The sequence below is a fragment of the Beta vulgaris genome, chromosome 8 (genome assembly GCF_026745355.1).
Source record: "Beta vulgaris subsp. vulgaris cultivar EL10 chromosome 8, EL10.2, whole genome shotgun sequence".
NCBI classification, from domain to species: Eukaryota; Viridiplantae; Streptophyta; class Magnoliopsida; order Caryophyllales; family Amaranthaceae; genus Beta; species Beta vulgaris.
The window spans coordinates 19,000,857-19,021,107 of record NC_079209.1 but is presented as its reverse complement, the minus strand read 5'-3'; the positions used below and the strand labels follow the sequence as shown (position 1 = coordinate 19,021,107).

Here is a 20,251-nt window from a genome sequence, read left to right as displayed (position 1 = left end):
GGGTGGGCGGGGGGGGGGGGGGGTGGGCAGGGGGGTGGACAGGTATGGGAAGGGGTGGGGGTGGGTGTGGGCTGGGGTGAGCAGAGGGAGGGGGTGGGCAGAGGCTGTGGGTGGGAAGGGCTGCATACTGCAGGGTGCTGTATTAATTTACAAAAAAAAAATTAAACAGAAGGGCTGCGTAAAGTTAAAAAAGTGCATCCTTCTTGCTTAGAAGGGATGCGCTTTTTGAACTAGCGCAACCCTTCATAGTAGGAGGGCTGCTGAAGGCTGCAACCCTTCAAGCTTAGAAGGGCTGCGCTTTTTAGTAAAATGCACAGCCTTTCTTTGTGAAGGGCTGCGCTTATAAAGCGCAACCCTACTTAAAAAGTGAAGGGCTGCTATTGAAAGGGCTGCTGTCAAAAAGCGCAGCCCTACAGACCATTTTCAGTGCAACCCTTCTTCATTTTTCCACTAGTGATAACAGTAATGTTCACTGGCTTATACATCAAATTGTAATCAAAGAATTCAAGAACACCAAAGTATACCTTAGTTTTAATGGCAGCCCAAGTTTGCTTGAAAAAGACAGCATTAAAGCCATCCAAGCATGGTGCTAGAATCATCAATAGCAGCCAATGCAGCATCAATTTCCTGATTTGTGACAGGTTGTATTAGGATATTACAAGCCTGTTGTGAGAGCCTAGGACCCTTCCTAACCATGGCTATGTTAGTAGCCTCTATGGTCTCTGAATTGGAACCCAGAAGCTTCATGTAAAAGGTCTTTATCTCTTCTCCAATTCTCCTAGGGTTAGTGAGAACCTCACCTTGTGAGTTGTGCAACAAAGTAATTTTACTTTTAGCATTTCTCACTTTAATAGCTGTAAAATAGAACTTAGAATTAGCATCTCCTTGAGAAAGCCAGCTAATTCTAGATTTTTGTCTGAGTACACTCATATCAATGAGAGACCACTACCTCAACAGCTCTAAAGTTTCTCTCTCACTCTCTTGAAGATCTGCATCATGATTCAAATCAGGGTTATTTTGAACCAGTTCCAACTGTATCCTATAGTTATCCACCTTACGGTGAGCCTGGGAGTAACTATTAGCATGAAAAAGCTTAATAGCCTCCTTAGTCTTGTGAAGTTTTACCCAAAGATTCTTCATCTTCCCATCACACTGAATAGAGCCCCAAGCTTGCTTCACCATTTCTAAGAAACCTCTTTGCTCCACCAAATGATTAAGAAACCTGAAAGGCTAACCCCTACCTGCATGATGAGTATCAGCAAGGGAGAAGAGCAATGGTGAGTGATCTGAAACCCCTGCATTAAGGTATTTCACAACAATATCTGCATATTTATTCACCCACTTAACATTACACAATGGCCTTGTCAATTCTACTTGAGATTCTATCTGCACCATGACCCTTGTTACTCCAAGAGTAAAAGTTCCCACTAGAAGGAGCTTCAGATAAGCAATTATCCACCAGGAAGTTGCTAAAATCCACAGTTTCAGCTAGCATGACTAATGTCATTACCTTGCAATCTATCAATAGCTTGATACACATCATTATAGTCTCCCATTAAGATGCAAGAAATCTGAATACCAGTTACATACCTACCCAGTTCAACCCATAAACTCTTCCTATCTTCAATTGTATGTAAACCATAAACTGCAACATAATGAAATAAGCACTCTCCCTGTGTATTCTGCACCTCAACAATAATAAATTGTTCAGAAGCCAGTAATAATCTCACCCTAGCTTCAGTTTTCACCCAACCAATCCAGATTCTACCCTTATTAGTAGAACTATAATTACATATCCAGCTCCACCTATCCCCAAATTTCTTCTGAATCTTACCTTGATTATGAGGCCTAACCTTAGTTTCAAGTAAAGCACACACAGTCACTTTATTGAGATGAAGGAAGTTTTTGATTTCCTTCAACTTAAAGGGGTCATTCATTCCCCTTACATTCCAACTTATGCAGATCATTAGGATAAATAGGGGTTTGGTCCCCTACCACCCCCAGGTAAACCCGAGCCAAACTGAAGCTGCACTCTACTTTGAATCCCCTTCCTTTTATCCATTGTTTTCCTTATGACTACCTTCCAAGCCCCTCCCTCCTCAGGTTCAGCTGCCACATTCACAGGAGTGGCAACTGGAGTAATAACTAATTCTGGTTCACCTTCTTCTGCAATATATTGTAAAGGAACCTCTAGGGGTCTAGGAATGGGCAACTCCACACTGCTGGATGTGGTAATAACGAAATTCACTTTCTTGGGCACCCATTTTTGGATGACCTTAGTTTTTGCCCTACCTTCAAGAATAACATCACAATTATGACCAACTTTACTATATTTATTACAAAATGGAGGGAGCCATTCATATATCACTTTCTAAGTAAAACAATTGCCATTAGGTTCCTCCACTGTGACTGTATCCTGAAGTTTCTGAGTGACATCCACCTCCACAAGCACTCTTGCAAAGGAAATACGCAAACATTTGCTAGTGCATTCATCAGCAAATAGAGGTACCCCTAAAACACTCCCTATCCTGCTAAGGGAGTCTCCACCCTAATAACTCAGTGGAAGGTTTGGGAATTTCACCCACACAGGTACCATCTTCAAGATTTCCTCATGAAAATTAAATGTAGCACACCATTTCTTGAATATCATTGCTTTTCCATTAAATAAATGTGGCCCAGTAAGCAATATACGATCTCTATCTTCCTTAGTGTTTAACTTAACAATGAAGAAACCTTCTTCATGTTTGAAAATTGCAGGTTCATACTTCAAATGCTAAAATACATTCACATATTGCGAAAGAGAAGTAAGAGTGGGATTTTGACCTACAACATAAACAACTAAAGCATCCTCCCAGTTCTTCGTTTGAGGATGCACATCTTTCTTATCCAGCTTAGCAACAAAATCACCATTAACAACAACCGGAGCTACAAAATTCAACCCCATACCTTTTTCAGAGATATGTGACTGGCTTGTAAAGCTTTTCCATCGTAGCTGAGCGTCATCCAAGTGAGACTTCTCCACAACCTCTAGTTGTTGCTCACTAGTTATTGTTTCATTGATTTTCTCCACCGTGTCTGTAACAAACCTGAATTTCCAATACTTCTAAAATCAACTTAATAAAATAAACTCGGAAATCCAAAGGTGCTACGCCGCGATAATTATTAATAATCACCGCAAGGCTAATGGTTCTAACTAAAACAATAACCAAAAGTTTTAACTAATTATTACAGACCAACTAAATAGAATGTAAAATAAATTATTACAAGCCAGAACATAAATCTTATAAATAAATAACAGCGGAAGTCTTTTTAAAAGTCCTATTAAATCAAAAGGGATCCAACGCACTCTTTAACCCAACTAGAGCTAACTATCTTTAAGTCCCTGCACATTAAACACTATAATATCAGCCAAAGACTGAGCAAGATTTAATACTGTAATAAAACAAAACCGTTCAATGTGTAGGTAAGATATATAGGAATATCTGACAAATTCATTTAAAAGTTGTACAGATTATATATATATATATAAAAAAAATTAACTTTCTAATAACCTCAAATACAATCTTTCTTTCTTTCTGAACTATTATGTAAAACTTTCAAATATAACCTTTCGTAATCTGTGAGTAGGAAGTATATAAAAATCCAATGAGCTAGCTAGGCTCACTAGACAAGGTAAACACCAAAGTCCCTAGTATGCATACCCCTAACATGATAACGAACCAAGAAGGAAGACTAATGGCAAGTGTATTGATCAACATACACCCAACTACTAAAATATATTGTTGAGACACTGTTAACTCAACATACTTCCAAACTCGGAGAATACCGCTTACCGGCAACCCCACAATAAAACTCTATAAACCCTCGTAAGGGTGAGGAACTTCCTCCTTTCAAAATCTCAACTTGGTAACATTGAGGAACTTCCTCCTTTTAATATAAATCTCATGAATAATCTCATAAACTCTTCCAATATAAATATCGAGAACCATTTAAATCTCAATGTATAAACTTCATAAAACAATCTCATTGTAAACAAAAATTTCCGAACATTATAAAACAGTTTCTCAACTCATCTGTACAAGCAAAGTAAGAAATCTTACCTTATCAGCAACCACAGCTAACAAAACTCAATCTCGAGTCAGAAAGGTTCCTCTACGAACCCGCAATCTATAATATAATAATATAGTATAAGTCACTTGACTATATGGTATTACCTAGTGAAAGAGCTTTAATTGATTTTTTTTTTTCTAATACAACTCAAGTACATTAAAAGAACACAACCACAAATAACAATAACAACATTTCCCGATTCAATCTACTGTATAACTTCATAAGAAACACAATACACCTCTTGTATAATCATATACTACCCAAATCTTAAGGTGTTATTAGACTGAAGAAGTTAATAAAGTTCCATATCGTCATCTAGTATAACCAAACCATAGACATATTATATACGTATGCATTGTTAGTTTTCTCTACTAAGGCCATTTTAATTATTACAAACTTGGCAAAGGTTAACTGCCCTTGACAACCCACAATATTAAGTTGGAAAAAGAAGAACAATTTTGAGTAGACAATACACTACATCCATGAAGCATATGAATACAATTTGACATGGTATAAACGACTTAGTTCACATAACAACAAATCAGACATAGCAATTTCCATGGTAACTACTCATAACATAACATTAAACTACATACAACTCATGTTAATCCTAATAAATTTAATTAATCAAACAACCACATCACCACACCAACACAACACAACAATCCCAATAACAATTTAACGCCACCACCATAACACTAAAACAACTAAACAGCAAGAACTTGCACAAGGCATAACTCCTAGTATACAACTCCAAATCACGCAATTCTTGAGCCTAAATTCATTAACTCTTCAAGCTCTACAACTTTCAGGAAGAAACCAAGGTATAAAAACCGATAGAATTATCGAAAAAAAGGCCAAAACAGTAGCTGCGTGCAAAACAGAACCAACAATCCACATATAACAATAATTTTAGAGTAAACTTTAGAAACAATAATTTCACAAATCCAACTCGAAAATACATTAACTAAGTCGAATTAAACATGAAACACAACCCAATTATACCAATTTCGCATAGTAGGAATTTTCCCCAATTGATTTTCTTATGAACCCTAATTTATAAAACCCCAAAATTCATATAATCAACCAAATACGAAATTATAACTTACTTGAGTAAAGGGAAGTAATGGGAGTAATATACTCAGAAAAAGATCCGAAAAAACTATTCTTTTGATCTAAATTTCGACCCGAAAATCGCAAGCCGAAGAACTATTTCTCTCTGTCAAACTACGAACCCAATATGAAGATGGAGATGATGGATCGGCGTTGACGTAGTGATGATTGGTAAATTATTTGTTTTTGAAGGTTTAATGGTTGATGGAAGAAATTGAATGAAGATGAAGAAAGATGTTGCGTGGGTTTTAGATGCAAAGCTGCTGCATCACTCTTCTATCCTTTGTTTTCTTTTCTTTTCTTTTTTTTCACTTTCTCTCTCCTAATATAGTAATATGGTATTAGATAGTAACCTAGTAAATCTAGGAATCAGTTTTTTTCTTTTTTAACCACTTCAAAGGTAAAGTCAAAGTTAGTAAAAAAAAATATATTATTAATAAAAGAAATCTGAAATTATTTTCAGCAAAATCAATACTAGATAATTATTATTCGGGTATAAAATACGGAGTGTTACAATCTACCCCCCTTAAAATAAGTTTCGTCCCGAAACTTAAAGTATTACTCAAATGATCAAACTTATACTCTTATTTCTGAAAACGACTCACAAACTTTATCATAGGAATCATTGTAATATAACAAGTAGGGAGTGAAACACATCGAAGTTTATCAGATTACATTCATTCAATCACACATGCACTAAACCAATATGAATTCTACCCCCCTTAAAAAGGGAGTTATGTCCTCGTAACTAAAAATTTACCTGGGTGAAGAGATGGGGATACTTAAGACGCATAACATCCTCAGCTTCCCAAGCAGACTCCTCCGAGTTGTGGTTTGACCACAACACCTTCACGATCTTTGTCTCACCTTTGCGAGTCTTACGAATTTTGTGATCTAGAATCTGAACTGGAAACTCCTCATAAGTCATGTTATCATCTAACTGGAGAGACTCTGGTTGTAGCACATGCGAAGGGTCACTAATGTATCGCCGCAACTGAGAAACATGGAACACGTTATGCGCACGATCAACGCCTGGCGGCAATGCCAATCTATAAGCCACCTCTCCTATTCTCTCCAGAATCTCATACGGGCCAATGAACTTAGGGCTCAACTTGCCCTTCTTCCCAAATCTCATAACTCCTTTCATAGGAGAGACCCTAAGCAACACCTTCTCTCCCACCTGAAACTCCTCATGGCGACGATGCTTATCACCATAGCTTTTTTGTCTATCTTATGCCGCTTTCATTTTCTGCTGGATGAGCTTGACCTGCTCAACAGTCTCCTGAATCATCTCTGGAGCAATCACAACCGACTCACCAATATCACTCCAACACAAAGGAGTACGACAACGCCTACCATACAAGGCTTCAAATGGTGCCATTTGAATAGTAGAATGATAGCTGTTATTATATGAGAATTCAATCAAATCAAGCTTATCCTCCCAAGATCCCTGAAACTCTAAGGCGCAAGCTCTCAACATATCTTCCAATGTTTGAATAGTGCGCTCCGTCTGACCATCTGTAGCAGGATGAAAATCTGTACTCATCTTCAACTTAGTCCCCAAAGCTTCTTGAAGCTTCTGCCAAAAGTTAGACAAGAATCTGCGATCCCTATGCGAAACAATATCACTCGGAACACCATGAAGTCTAATCACGTGCTCTCTGTAAGCAGTAGCCAATCGTTCATGCTTCCAAGTATCTTTCATGGGAACGAAATGAGCAGACTTGGTATGTAATAGCCTATTTTAAATGCGCTTAATTAAATATTAATTATATTTATTAAGTTAATTGTGTGTCGTATTTCTTATTTTATTTATGTTGGAATATGATTTTTTTTTATTTGTCGCGTTTGTAATATATTTATATATTTGATTTTGAGAAGTTATTAATTTTGTTATTCAATGGATATTTTGGTTTTTAGTTATATAAAATTTATTTAAGTAGTATTTATTCAAAATATGAAACTGAATGGTCGCGTTTTATTAAGTTGGGTCAGTTTTTGTTTCATTTATCTCCCTGTGTCGGTTTGGGAGATGAGACCCAAAACCCACCCCAATTACTTCTTTCTCTCTCTCGAATCTTCTATTCACTCACAACCCAAACAAAATCCCAACCCATTTGTTTTCTCTCTCCCAGTGGTACTTTCTAAACCCAAAACCCCCAAAATTGAAACCCCAACCCCCGTGAAATTTCAAAACCCGAATTCCCTGTTTCTCTCTTCTCTCGTTCTCCCCCTGCTTCCCTTTCACGGTGTTTTGTTGCTGCTCGTCGGAGCTTTGATGTCGGCCACCGCCGTGTCTCTCTCCTCCGTTCTCTTTCGTCCTCTTCATGCCCTATTGTTTGTTCAGTGTGTCGGTTTGCCAGTGCTTTGCTTGCTCGCGGTTGGTCGGTGATGTCGCGACTGTTGTTATTGATTGCCGGAGGTTGGTCGCACAACCCTCGTTGGTGGTGCGACTGTGAAAGGGGCCCTGTTCGTGTTTCCCTCTCCTTTCATTGTTGTTGCTGCTGCAGTTGTGTTATCTCCCTACCCCGTCGATTTGTTGGTGCTGCCACCTACAGTGGTAGCGGCGTGTCGGTGGTCGGCGAAGTACCAAAGGTACTACACCGTGTTCTCCTTTCTTTGATACTAATTCTGTTTTTTTTCTTTAATTCTAATTGAAGATTAGTGAATTGATTATGAGTTGTTGATGTTTGATGTAGTTGATAATATTGAATTATTGTTGATATGATGATGAATTATTGTGAATTGGTTATGAATCAATATATCAAAATTGATTTGTGTTTGTGCTAGTTGATTTCATAAATGGGGTTCTAATGTCTTTTCGTGAATTGTTGGTGGTAAATTGAGATTGAGGAAGCTCTTTTACTTAAGTAATAAATTAAATTGGTGTAATGTTGATTTTTGAGAGGATTTGTAATTATAAGTTCCTAAATCAGTTTACTTAGAAGGGTTGGTTTAGTTTGACTGTTTGAGTGACTGAAGTTTTACTCTCGCCACGTTGGATAGTAAGTAATCTATTGAATTGTTTATTTTACTAGAGTTTGTAATTTAAATTCGTAGGATCGTTTACAGTAAGAGTGACAAGATATGATTACTGATATTACTTGGATTGGTTTATTTGATTCGTTAATTAGTGAGAAAGGATAATTGATATTACTTAATAGTATTAAAGTGAAATCATGAATTGAGTTATGAAGCGAAGAGTTATTTGAAGAGCTATGATTGTTCTTAGAAGGTTATTAGCATAAGGGTGAACATGTCAGTTTAGTTGTCTGCTAATCAATGAGTTGTAATTAGATTATTCATGAGGGATGATTTCTTTATTTAAGAAAAGTGATTTGAGTTAGTTTTATATAATGAACTAGATGAGAAATACTTGTTAATGGTTAAAGAATTGGAATGTTGTGAGCTATCAAGAGTTAATCTATATTGCTTGGTTCTAATGATAATAGAAAGTTGTTAATCCTTAAATAATATTCATGTTATTAATTAGAATAATACGTTGTTCGAGTTCATTGTTAATTATGATATAGAAGTCTTGGTTTTGGCTTAAATGGTCTTTATTAGCGTTTGAAGCCGACTTGAGTAACAGATTGATATAGTAATGAAATTATGTTATAGATTTTGTTTATGCGATATATGAAAGTTGTTTCTACGTTGTTGATGGAAGTTCACTGAATTGTGGAAGGTGGCATACCTAATATATAATTAGAATTCTAATTGTACGTTATCATTTTATTAAAGTATATACTATAATAATAAGTTGATTGATGTGGTAAGTGTGTGATAGTGTTCTACTTATAGCTAAATGTTCTAGAATTGATTGGGTGTAATTCTATAAATAAAAGATTAGTTATATGAAAATCTGCTTAGAGTTATCAATGATACTATGGGAAAGAATAGCTTGAGTAGATCTGCTTAAATGGGTTAACCTAATTAATAACCTCACATGATGTCAAAGAAAGGATAAACTAAAACTATAATAATTTGAAGAGTATGAAAGTTAGTTTATCTAACTATGAATTAGTTTAATGGAGATGTGTCTAGATAAATATTTTAGTTCAATGACTACAAAATTGAGTAATATGATAAAGTTACATCGTTCATGGACATTCACAAAGACAAGTTAATACATGAGATTACTTAAGTAAGTGCAAGTTTGTGTATTACTTTAAAGTAGTTCGAGTTATATAAGAAGGGAGGTTGACTCGCTATGCTAAGTAAGAATATGATCCATTAATTGTTGACATTTATAATGGTATTGGAATCGAACTTACGAGATAACATGGCCCATGATTGATTAGGTCTAATCGACCTTTGTTTCATGAATCTCGAGTTGTGGAATCTACGCTAACTCTCCTTAGTTAATTCTAAGAGAGAGACTTATTGTAATTGTCGATGGTGTTTGATAACAATTATTATCATTATTGAGATGAATCTACATAGATATCAGTGAAGTGAAAAGAGAAGTAGTATGAACTATCTATATGCGAAAGTATGTGATGTGTGGAATCGGGTTAGTAACTCTCGCTAGTTAATTCTAGCTGAGAGACCTATTGTCACTATGGTTGGGTATTTTCACAGAATATGATTGGTTACTTGTGTGGTAAGTATGTTTTGTAATTGTAATTGAGTTGAATCGAAATGCATAACTATATTGGCCTCGAAATACTTAAGTGATTATAACTCTCTAAGAGAAAGCCTTGCTTGTTGTTCGATGATTGTCAAGGATTACTATAACTATGGAATTGTTCTAAGAATGGCGATTGAGTTATGAACAATAATCGAAAGGAAACTGAAAGGGGAAAGTAGCCTCGTCTGAGTCGACGGATGAGGTGACATGAACAGTGCCTCATGGACTGTGAACCTTGGGGGCCCCACAGGGAAACCTGCCCATTGCTCCGTGGGGCGATAATCGGGCATTATATCAGGTAATGTGAAACATGTGGATGGCTGATGAAATCAGCGGAAAAATGTACTCCGGACTAGTCGCGGTTATTGGCCAAAAGTAAAGCGAATGGTTGGGTGACGACCCCCACTGTCGGAGTGTAAGCTTTGTCTCCTCCGCCGCGTTCTCTTTCCCCCGGTTAAAAGGAATGTTATCTCAGAGTATGAAAGCTATATCGATAATGGATTCCCGATAAGGAATCGTATCGTGGTAAGTTGTTTCGATATTGGATTCTCGATAAGGAATCATATCAGGTAAGTAGTGAATGTTTATTCAGTATATGAATATGAATATCGATATTGGTTTCCTGATAAGGAGGCATATCATGGTAAGTGATACTAACGTTAGATTCCTGATAAGGAATCATATCTTGTTATGTGGATTCCTGATAAGGAATCGTATCTCATTATTGAATTCCCGATAAGAAATCGTTATGATAGGGAAAGTTATTAGGTTATTTGTTGCCTCATAAAGGTTTGTGTAGGACAGTTTAAAGGATTGATTAATAGAGTATGAAAGCATTAGTTTGGATTCTGATAAGAAATCAATTAAAGGAAGTAAAGTATATTGCTTATATCAAAGTTCGTAACCCAGATTCCTCATAAGGGATCGTGATATGTTGAAAGGTTAACTAATTAGTTTCTTTATAAGATATGTATCAATTACAAGATTGTTTCAAGTCATGTTGCTGGGTTTGCCTTATGTGAATAACGATGTAGTGGAAAAGGAACAATCAGATAAAGATGTATAAGTATGTTGTCAACATGAGTTGATGTGATGCATGTTATGACAATGTGAATGTGATTATGTTGACTCCTGAGTTGTTTCCAAGTAAAAGCCACCAAAGCATGTGTTACTCTTATTTACGGGTTTAGTACTCAGCTTTGCTGATGTGTGTATGTTGTTTTGTCATTTCTGTGGCCTGTCACTTGGTGGGTGGCATTTTTATATGTTTCAGGTTAAAGCCGTGAGTTATTCTTTTGCAAGTTGAAGGGGATTCGAGATGGTGCAGTATTATACTTGTTATTGAAGTGAGGACGCTCCATTTGTAATAGTTAATCGTTTGTTTTCTATAATCTATTTCTTCATTTAAGAATCGTTAGCTAGTGCTCCTGATTCTCTGTTGGTTGTTGCTCCGCGAAAGCGTTGAGGTTGTTCAGCTTTGGGATTTGGAAATATTTTATAAATTGAAATTGTAACAAGTTCATATTATTTTTCGCTTTAGCGTTGTCCTATTTTCAAAGGAAATTCTGCCGAATTTTCTGTAGAAATTTATGGGAATAGAGTCTGAGAATCAGAGCGTAGTTGTAATAGTTAATTAATTTGAATAGAATTGGGAATTGATTTCCATACTCTCCGATGTAGTTTGGTGAGTGTGATGGTAATAGTTCGGGTTATCTCGACCAAAGTCTCTTTCGCTGTGCTTAATCCGATGTAAGCTGGTCGGGAGAATTCGGGCTGTTACATGGTAAGACGATCCACAATAACCCAAATCATATTATTCCCCTTTGGTGTCCTTGGAAGTCCACAAACGAAATCCATTGAGATCGAGTCCCATTTCCATGTAGGAACCTCTAAAGGCCGAATCATTCCTTGAGGCCTCTTGTGCTCACTCTTGACCTTCTGACAAGTCAAGCATCTCGAGACATACTTAGCAACATCCGTCTTTATATGCGGCCACCAAAAAGTCTGCTTAAGATCCTTGTACATCTTATCCCCTCCAGGATGAACTGAATACTGTGCTGAGTGGGCTTCTTCTAAGATCTTTTCCTTCAACTCAGGAACATTAGGAACACACCATCTCCCCTTGAATCTCACGCTGCCATCCTCAGCCACTATGAAATTGACAGGCTCATTAGCTTGCTTGTCCTTTAAAAATTGATCATGTGCTTGAGCTTTCTTAATCTCATCATATAAAGTGGACTGGATCATAAGAGAGTTAAGCTGAGCTCCCAATTGCACTATCTCCACATCAAGATTCTGAAACTCCTCTCGAAGACGATTCCTCGAACGCATGGTCTGCAAAACAGTGAGAAGATTTCCTACTAAGTGCATCTGCAACAACGTTAGCCTTACCCTCATGGTATTGAATCTCCATATCATAATCCTTGATCAGCTCTAACCATCTCCTCTGCCTCATGTTCAGCTCTCTCTGAGTGAAAATGTATTTCAGACTCTTGTGGTCTGAAAATATCTTGAATGATGTGCCAAGCAGATAATGACGCCAGATCTTAAGTGCAAAAACAACAGCTGCCAATTCTAGATCATGCGTCGGATAATTCAACTCATGGTTCTTCAATTGCCTAGAAACGTAAGCAACAACCTTTTTATCCTGCATAAGCACACAACCAAGACCATTTTTTGAAGCATCTGTGAACACTTCGTAGTCAAGGTTACCATCAGGTAAAGTCAACACAGGAGCTGTGGTGAGACGCTCCTTCAAAATCTGGAATGCCTTCTCACAATCATCATCCCAACGATACCTAGTATCCTTCCTCATCAATGCAGTCAACGGCCGAGCTATTTTCGAGAAGTCCTTCACAAACCTCCTATAATAACCCGCCAAGCCAAGGAAACTGCGAATCTCAGTCACACTCTTTGGAGTAGGCCATTCTGAAACAGCTTGGATCTTTGATGGATCAACTGAGACACCCTCCCTAGAAATGATATGACCAAGAAAAGCAACTTTCTCCAGCCAGAATTGCACTTGGAGAACTTAGCATACAACTTATTCTCCCTCAATACCTGCAGAACAGTGCGAAGATGCTCTTCATGCTCACTAGCATCCTTTGAATAAATCAGTATATCATCTATGAACACCACCACAAACTTATCCAGGTACGGCCTGAAGACCCGATTCATCAAGTCCATGAACACTGCTGGAGCATTAGTCAACCCAAAAGGCATAACAGTAAACTCATAGTGCCCATAGCGAGTTCTAAAAGCCGTCTTAGGAATATCATTCTCTGCAATACAAAGTTGATGGTATCCAGATCTCAGATCAATCTTCGAGAAAACTCCAGCTCCCACCAACTGATCAAACAAATCATCTATTCTTGGCAAGGGGTACTTGTTTTTCACCGTAACATTGTTCAGTTCTCTATAATCAATACACAAACGAAGACTCCCATCTTTCTTCTTCACAAACAAAACAGGTGCACCCCATGGAGATACACTAGGCCGAATGTAGCCCTTATCAAGCAACTCTTCTAACTGAGCCTTAAGTTCTTTCATTTCAGCAGGCGCCATTCTATAAGGAGGCTTAGAAATAGGTCCAGTTCCAGGCATCAAGTCAACACTGAACTCAACATCACGTCTCGGAGGCATGCCAGGAATATCATCAGGAAAAACATCTACAAACTCATTAGCAATACGAACATCCTCAACACGTGGCTCTTCTTACTAGTGTCGTGAACATGGCACAAGTACATAGGACAACCCTTCCTCAAATAGGATTTTAGAGTCAAAGCAGAAATGATTTTCAAAGAAGACCCTCTATAAAACTCATGGACTCCACTAGGACCAACTACAGACACCTTTTGTTTCTCACAATCTATCTTGGCTTTATGCCTACTAAGCCAATCCATCCCTAGAATTACATCAAAATCATGCAAAGGAAAAGCTATCAAATCAGCTACTAGGGTGGTACTACCACACATAATAGGGACATCTGGATATAAATTATTACAAGTTATGATCACACCAGAAGGAATAGAGATGTCTACATCACAAGTCCTAGAGTTCTCTAACCCTAACTTTTTCACAAGAAGTTCATACACAAACGAATGAGAAGCACCAGAATCAAATAGCACATAAACGGACATCGAATGAATAGAAAAAGTACCAGTGACCACGTTCCCTTGGTGTTTGCCTCAGTCTGGTTCATCACATGAACCTGCCAAGTGTTCCTCCTCACATCACTTCTATGCCCCTGAGTAGCATTTGCAGTCCCTCCATTGCGATTAGGTGCAGCATTCCCTGGTGTAGAAGGAGCAGGACGACTGTTGTTACCATTATGGGGTCTCTTATCTGCTTGTGCCCCATTCCTCGAACTGATCTCAGGCTTGAAGTTCCTCGATCTAGGATTACTAAAGCATTCATAAGCACGATGCCCTTTCCTCCTACAGTGATTACACTCCACTAATTACCATCCAATCCTTGCCAGGGTGGTTCTCACTACAGCGTTTGCAATAGAAAATCCGATCAGTCCTCTGAATTTGACCTTGGGGCTGGCTACGGGAAGGAGTGAAGTTCTGGTTGTCCTTTGAATACTACTGGCTGGAACCTCCCTTGTTATAGTTACCACCAGAATCACGGTCCCCAAAGTTTCGATTTTTATTGAAACCCCCTCTGCCTTTGTTGTAACCAGTGGAACCAGGTGTGTCAACCTTTTTTGTCGCCTGAGTAGACCCTGCTGGAGTGGATTTCAACTTCTTTGCAGCTAGTCTCTTTTCCTCAATCCTCTCAGTATTACAAGCACGAGTGTACACCTCTTTCACTATAGTATACTCACCAGCTCCCATCCTCGAATGAAGATCGGGGTCTAACTTCTCCTCGAATTTCACCGCTCTCTCCTGCTCATCAGGAACTAACCCCTTAGCGAAACGAGCCAACTCCTGGAATTTCGCATATAACTCATGAACGGTCATATCTCCCTGCACGAGATCATTAAACTCCGTCCTCTTCCTCTTCCTCATATGGGCTGGAAAGAACTCATCACGAATCGCCTTCTTGAACTCAGTCCAACCAAACTCTCTCTCTTCCATGACTTCTTCTCCTTCCTCATCCACAGTCACCTTAGTAGTTAGATCAAACTTGTTATGAGACCACCAAATATCAGCATCCTCAACTAGATAATAGGCAGCAGCATCGACCCTCATCTCATTCGGGACTTGGAGAGTGGTAAAAATTTTGTCAAATTCTCTAATCCAGTTCTCCATCTTGGTAGGGTCACCCTTACCATCAAAAGAAGAAGGTTTCTTCTGGTCAATTGCTTTAGAAATCACAGCGGTTTTTGAACTAACATTGCCAGTAATAGGTGTAACAGGAGTATTAAGAGCAGCAGCTTGAGCCTCAGCAAGTTTCTCCATAGCAGCAGTTAAGGCTCGAGTAGATTGAGCTATCCCACGCATCATACGATTTGAGCTTGAGTTTCTGGCACGCTCGTGTCTACGCATCATCTTAAAAACACAATCGAAACAAAGATAAACCAAAATGATTCACCTTTACCAAATTATTCTTAACAAAAGAAAGAAAAGAAAATAAAATAAATGAATCAAGCAAGAACATGAAAAGGGAAGTATATATCATCAGCTCATAATAGTATAATTCCTTGCCTTCCCATATCACTTCCTCACAACGACTTTTCAATTTTAATAAATTTATTTACCTATTCTTGTATAAGGTCGTCTTAAGGACATCTTAGTAACCTAAAGCTCTGATACCAACTGTAACAACCCTGAATTTCCAATACTTCTAAAATCAACTTAATAAAATAAACTCGGAAATCCAAAGGTGCTATGCCGCGATAATTATTAATAATAACCGCAAGGCTAATGGTTCTAACTAAAACAATAACCAAAAGTTTTAACTAATTATTACAGACCAACTAAATAGAATGTAAAATAAATTATTACAAGCCAGAACATAAATCTTATAAATAAATAACAATCTCTTTCTTTATTACAACCTTCTTTTTTGATGTCAAAGACCAGGAACTACGCGCAAATTCTCATTGGATCTTGGTTGTGGACGATACCCGCATATTCCCCCGGCTCATTCTGCGAGCGGAAGTCTTTTTAAAAGTCCTATTAAATCAAAAGGGATCCAACGCACTCTTTAACCCAACTAGAGCTAACTATCTTCAAGTCCCTGCACATTAAACACTATAATATCAGCCAAAGGCTGAGCAAGATTTAATACTGTAATAAAACAAAATCGTTCAATGTGTAGGTAAGATATATAGGAATATCTTACAAATTCATTTAAAAGTTGTACAGATTATATATATATATATAATTAACTTTCTAATAACCTCAAATGCAATCTTTCTTTCTTTCTGAACTATTCTGTAAAACTTTCAAATATAACCTTTCGTAATCTGTGAGTAGGAAGTATATAAAAATCCAATGAGCTAGCTAGGCTCACTAGACAAGGTAAACACCAAAGTCCCTAGTATGCATACCCCTACCTTGATAACGAACCAAGAAGGAAGACTAATGGCAAGTGTATTGATCAACATACACCCAACTACTAAAATATATTGTTGAGACACTGTTAACTCAACATACTTCCAAACTCGGAGAATACGCTTACCGGCAACCCCACAATAAAACTCTATAAACCCTCGTAAGGGTGAGGAACTTCCTCCTTTCAAAATCTCAACTTGGTAACATTGAGGAACTTCCTCCTTTTAATATAAATCTCATGAATAATCTCATAAACTCTTCCAATATAAATATCGAGAACCATTTAAATCTCAATGTATAAACTTCATAAAACAATCTCATTGTAAAAAAAAAAATTCCGAACATTATAAAACAGTTTCTCAACTCATCTGTACAAGCAAAGTAAGAAATCTTACCTTATCAGCAACCACAACTAACAAAACTCAATCTCGAGTCAGAAAGGTTCCTCTACGAACCCGCAATCTATAATATAATAATATAGTATAAGTCACTTGACTATATGGTATTACCTAGTGAAAGAGCTTTAATTGATTTTTTTTTTTCTAATACAACTCAAGTACATTAAAAGAACACAACCACAAATAACAATAACAACATTTCCCGATTCAATCTACTGTATAACTTCATAAGAAACACAATACACCTCTTATATAATCATATACTACCCAAATCCTAAGGTGTTATTAAACTGAAGAAGTTAATAAAGTTCCATATCGTCATCCAGTATAACCAAACCATAGACGTATTATATACGTATGCATTGTTAGTTTTCTCTACTAAGGCCATTTTAATTATTACAAACTTGGCAAAGGTTAACTGCCCTTGACAACCCACAATATTAAGTTGGAAAAAGAAGAACAATTTTGAGTAGACAATACACTACATCCATGAAGCATATGAATACAATTTGACGTATAAACGACTTAGTTCACATAACAACAAATCAGACATAGCAATTTCCATGGTAACTACTCATAACATAACATTAAACTACATACAACTCATGTTAATCCTAATAAATTTAATTAATCAAACAACCACATCACCACCAACACAACACAACAATCCCAATAACAATTTAACGCCACCACCATAACACCAAAACAGCTAAACAGCAAGAACTTGCACAAGGCATAACTCCTAGTATACAACTCCAAATCACGCAATTCTTGAGCCTAAATTCGTTAACTCTTCAAGCTCTACAACTTTCAGGAAGAAACCAAGGTCTAAAAACCGACAGAATTATCGAAAAAAAGGCCAAAACAGTAGCAGCGTGCAAAACAGAACCAACAATCCACATATAACAATAATTTTAGAGTAAACTTTAGAAACAATAATTTCACAAATCCAACTCGAAAATACATTAACTAATTCGAATTAAACATGAAACACAACCCAATTATACCAATTTTGCATAGTAGGAATTTTCCCCAATTCGATTTTCTTATGAACCCTAATTTATAAAACCCCAAAATTCATATAATCAACCAAATACGAAATTATAACTTGAAATTATAACTTACTTGAGTAAAGGGAAGTCATGGGAGTAATATACTCAGAAAAAGATCCGAAAAAACTATTCTTTTGATCTAAATTTCGACCCGAAAATCGCAAGCCGAAGAACTATTTCTATCTGTCAAACTACGAACCCAATATGAAGATGGGGATGATGGATCGTCGTTGATGTAGTGATGATTGGTAAATTATTTGTTTTTGAAGGTTTAATGGCTGATGGAAGAAATTGAATGAAGATGAAGAAAGATGTTGCGTGGGTTTTAGATGCAAAGCTGCTGCATCACTCTTCTATCCTTTGTTTTCTTTTCTGTTCTTTTTTTTCACTTTCTCTCTCCTAATATAGTAATATGGTATTAGATAGTAACCTAGTAAATCTAGGAATCAGTTTTCTTCTTTTTTAACCACTTCAAAGGTAAAGTCAAAGTTAGTAAAAAAAATATATTATTAATAAAAGAAATCTGAAATTATTTTCAGCAAAATTAATACAGATAATTATTAATCGGGTATAAAATACGGGGTGTTACAGTGTCACCTAAAGCCTGAGTTTTTGGATTAATATCAACCATCTCCGAAGATCCCGGCGTCGACGAGCTACTCGCGTGCTCGGAAGCCTTCTTTTTCCGACCCATACCAACCGGAGGTGCAGGTTAGACAAACACCTAGATGTGCGGCAACAGAGGGTTTTAGGAGAGGGTTTTAATATTCGGCTAAAGCTGCTTTGTTACTAAAGTTTATAAAAAGCTGATCTAAATTTTAGTAAATGTAAATAGAAATAATTAAAAAAAAATCATATAATACAATTTACTTTTAAGTATTTGTAAATGAATAAAAGATCATACTTATAGATGAATAATATAAGAAGTGAAATTGTTGGATCTATGTGAATAATAATCTAGTTTAAACCTATTGTAAACTCTGCTTAACGATAAAAGAAAAATGGAACCCGATCTTTTTTTGTGGGAAACGTGCTACCCAGGACCCTGAATTAGTTTGTCCCTGCATTTATTTAATGTTAATCGTATTTGATTGTATTTGATTTATGAGTTTTAAAGATTTGACCTTTATCCGTGGTATGTGCACGATCATTGTGTCTTATTTAAATCTATCACTAATATGAGTAATTTGGCTTAGTTCAAATTTATCAACTGGTTTGTTTTAGAATCTGCAAAGATGGTTTTTTTATGTCAACTAGGAGATAATCGATTCGTTAGTGTGCTATGCTAGGATCAACGTTGTCTCCTTGTTTCTAATGCTTCCAATTTTAAAGTATGCTCGTTACGATCACAATTGTGTTGATTAGGTTGGTTTAGATTTAATTTTTGGCTTAGTTTAAGATTGATTAAAAGTAAGGAATGATTTGGAAGAACGTGTTAGGGGTGATTGCCGTGACTCTACAGTTAACCTAATATATATTGATTTTGGATTGATAAGGGGGTCTAATTACATGGTCAAAAATTTATTCATCTAAGTTCTTTGTGATATGTGTGGGTTGTTTTGCATGTATTTTTTTAAAAATTGGATGATAGAAAAAACAAAACTAAAACATCACACTAAAACTCGAAAAGGTTGTCATAGTAGCTAAGCATCTTTTAGCAATTTGATCTGCTACTACAACATGATCCGAGGAACTTTGGTGATCATACATCAGTTGAAAGACAAAGCGATCGCTTTGATTTTTGGAATCGTCAATATAAGGCGAATGGGAATAGCCCTGGTGCCCTGCAATAGACAAACAAGGTTAGTTTTAGATCTTATTTTAACTTTATGTCATCTATAACCCCAATTCTATGTAGATAAGTACGTAAGGTAAATAATTGTACGTTCGAATGTAGGTTATCTTATTTTCTTAGCTACACTTTGAATTATTAGTTTTTTATTCTTTTTATGGGATCGGCACTTTCTTACTATTTTCCTAATTTTCAATATCTGTGAAAGTGTAAGATAAATTTTGTATATAATTAATTTCATATGATATGTGTGTCATTACAATATCTAAATTGTGAATTTTTTTTACACCTAATGACGCTGAATTATATTTATTTTTGCAGTTAAGCTAATTATCAAGAGCCATATTTTAGTTTTATGTATAAGGCCTCCACAATACTTATCATAACGCCATAAAATATGCATATTATGTGCTATTAGAGTCCATTCCTTGTCATGTTTCCTTTCTATTTTAATTTTTTAAGCTATTATTCTTAATTTTTCTTATATTTATCCCGTCGTGTATGTGTTTCTTTGGTGGTGTAACAATTGGCTTGTGGTTACTATCCAGATGGAAAGTGTGCAATATAAGGCTTAGTCCAGGCCACATCCCTACCATGATAAACTACAATGGCTAATTTTTTTATGACACTTTCTTTCTCTCTCCTTCTCA

General features: G+C 36.6%; 1 protein-coding gene and 1 long non-coding RNA gene across 2 annotated transcripts; both read right to left on the bottom strand.

Moving 5' to 3' along the window:
* Nucleotides 1–3,131: 3,131 nt before the first annotated feature.
* LOC130589802 (uncharacterized) lies at nucleotides 3,132–4,318 on the bottom strand. The gene is made up of 2 exons (XR_008967464.1): nucleotides 4,101–4,318; nucleotides 3,132–3,382 (listed from the first exon to the last, which is right to left on the bottom strand). It is a non-coding gene; the product is annotated as an uncharacterized LOC130589802 (long non-coding RNA).
* A 1,653-nt stretch (nucleotides 4,319–5,971) lies between these two features.
* LOC125492869 (uncharacterized) lies at nucleotides 5,972–6,358 on the bottom strand. Its single transcript, XM_048635608.1, has one exon. The coding sequence runs from the start codon at nucleotides 6,356–6,358 to the stop codon at nucleotides 5,972–5,974; it is 387 nt and encodes a 128-aa protein (XP_048491565.1).
* Nucleotides 6,359–20,251: the final 13,893 nt, after the last annotated feature.

Coding starts and splice junctions, on each gene's coding strand:
- LOC125492869 (XM_048635608.1), bottom strand. CDS start 6,358: ATGAGATTTGGGAAGAAGGGCAAGTTGAGCCCTAAGTTCATTGGCCCG.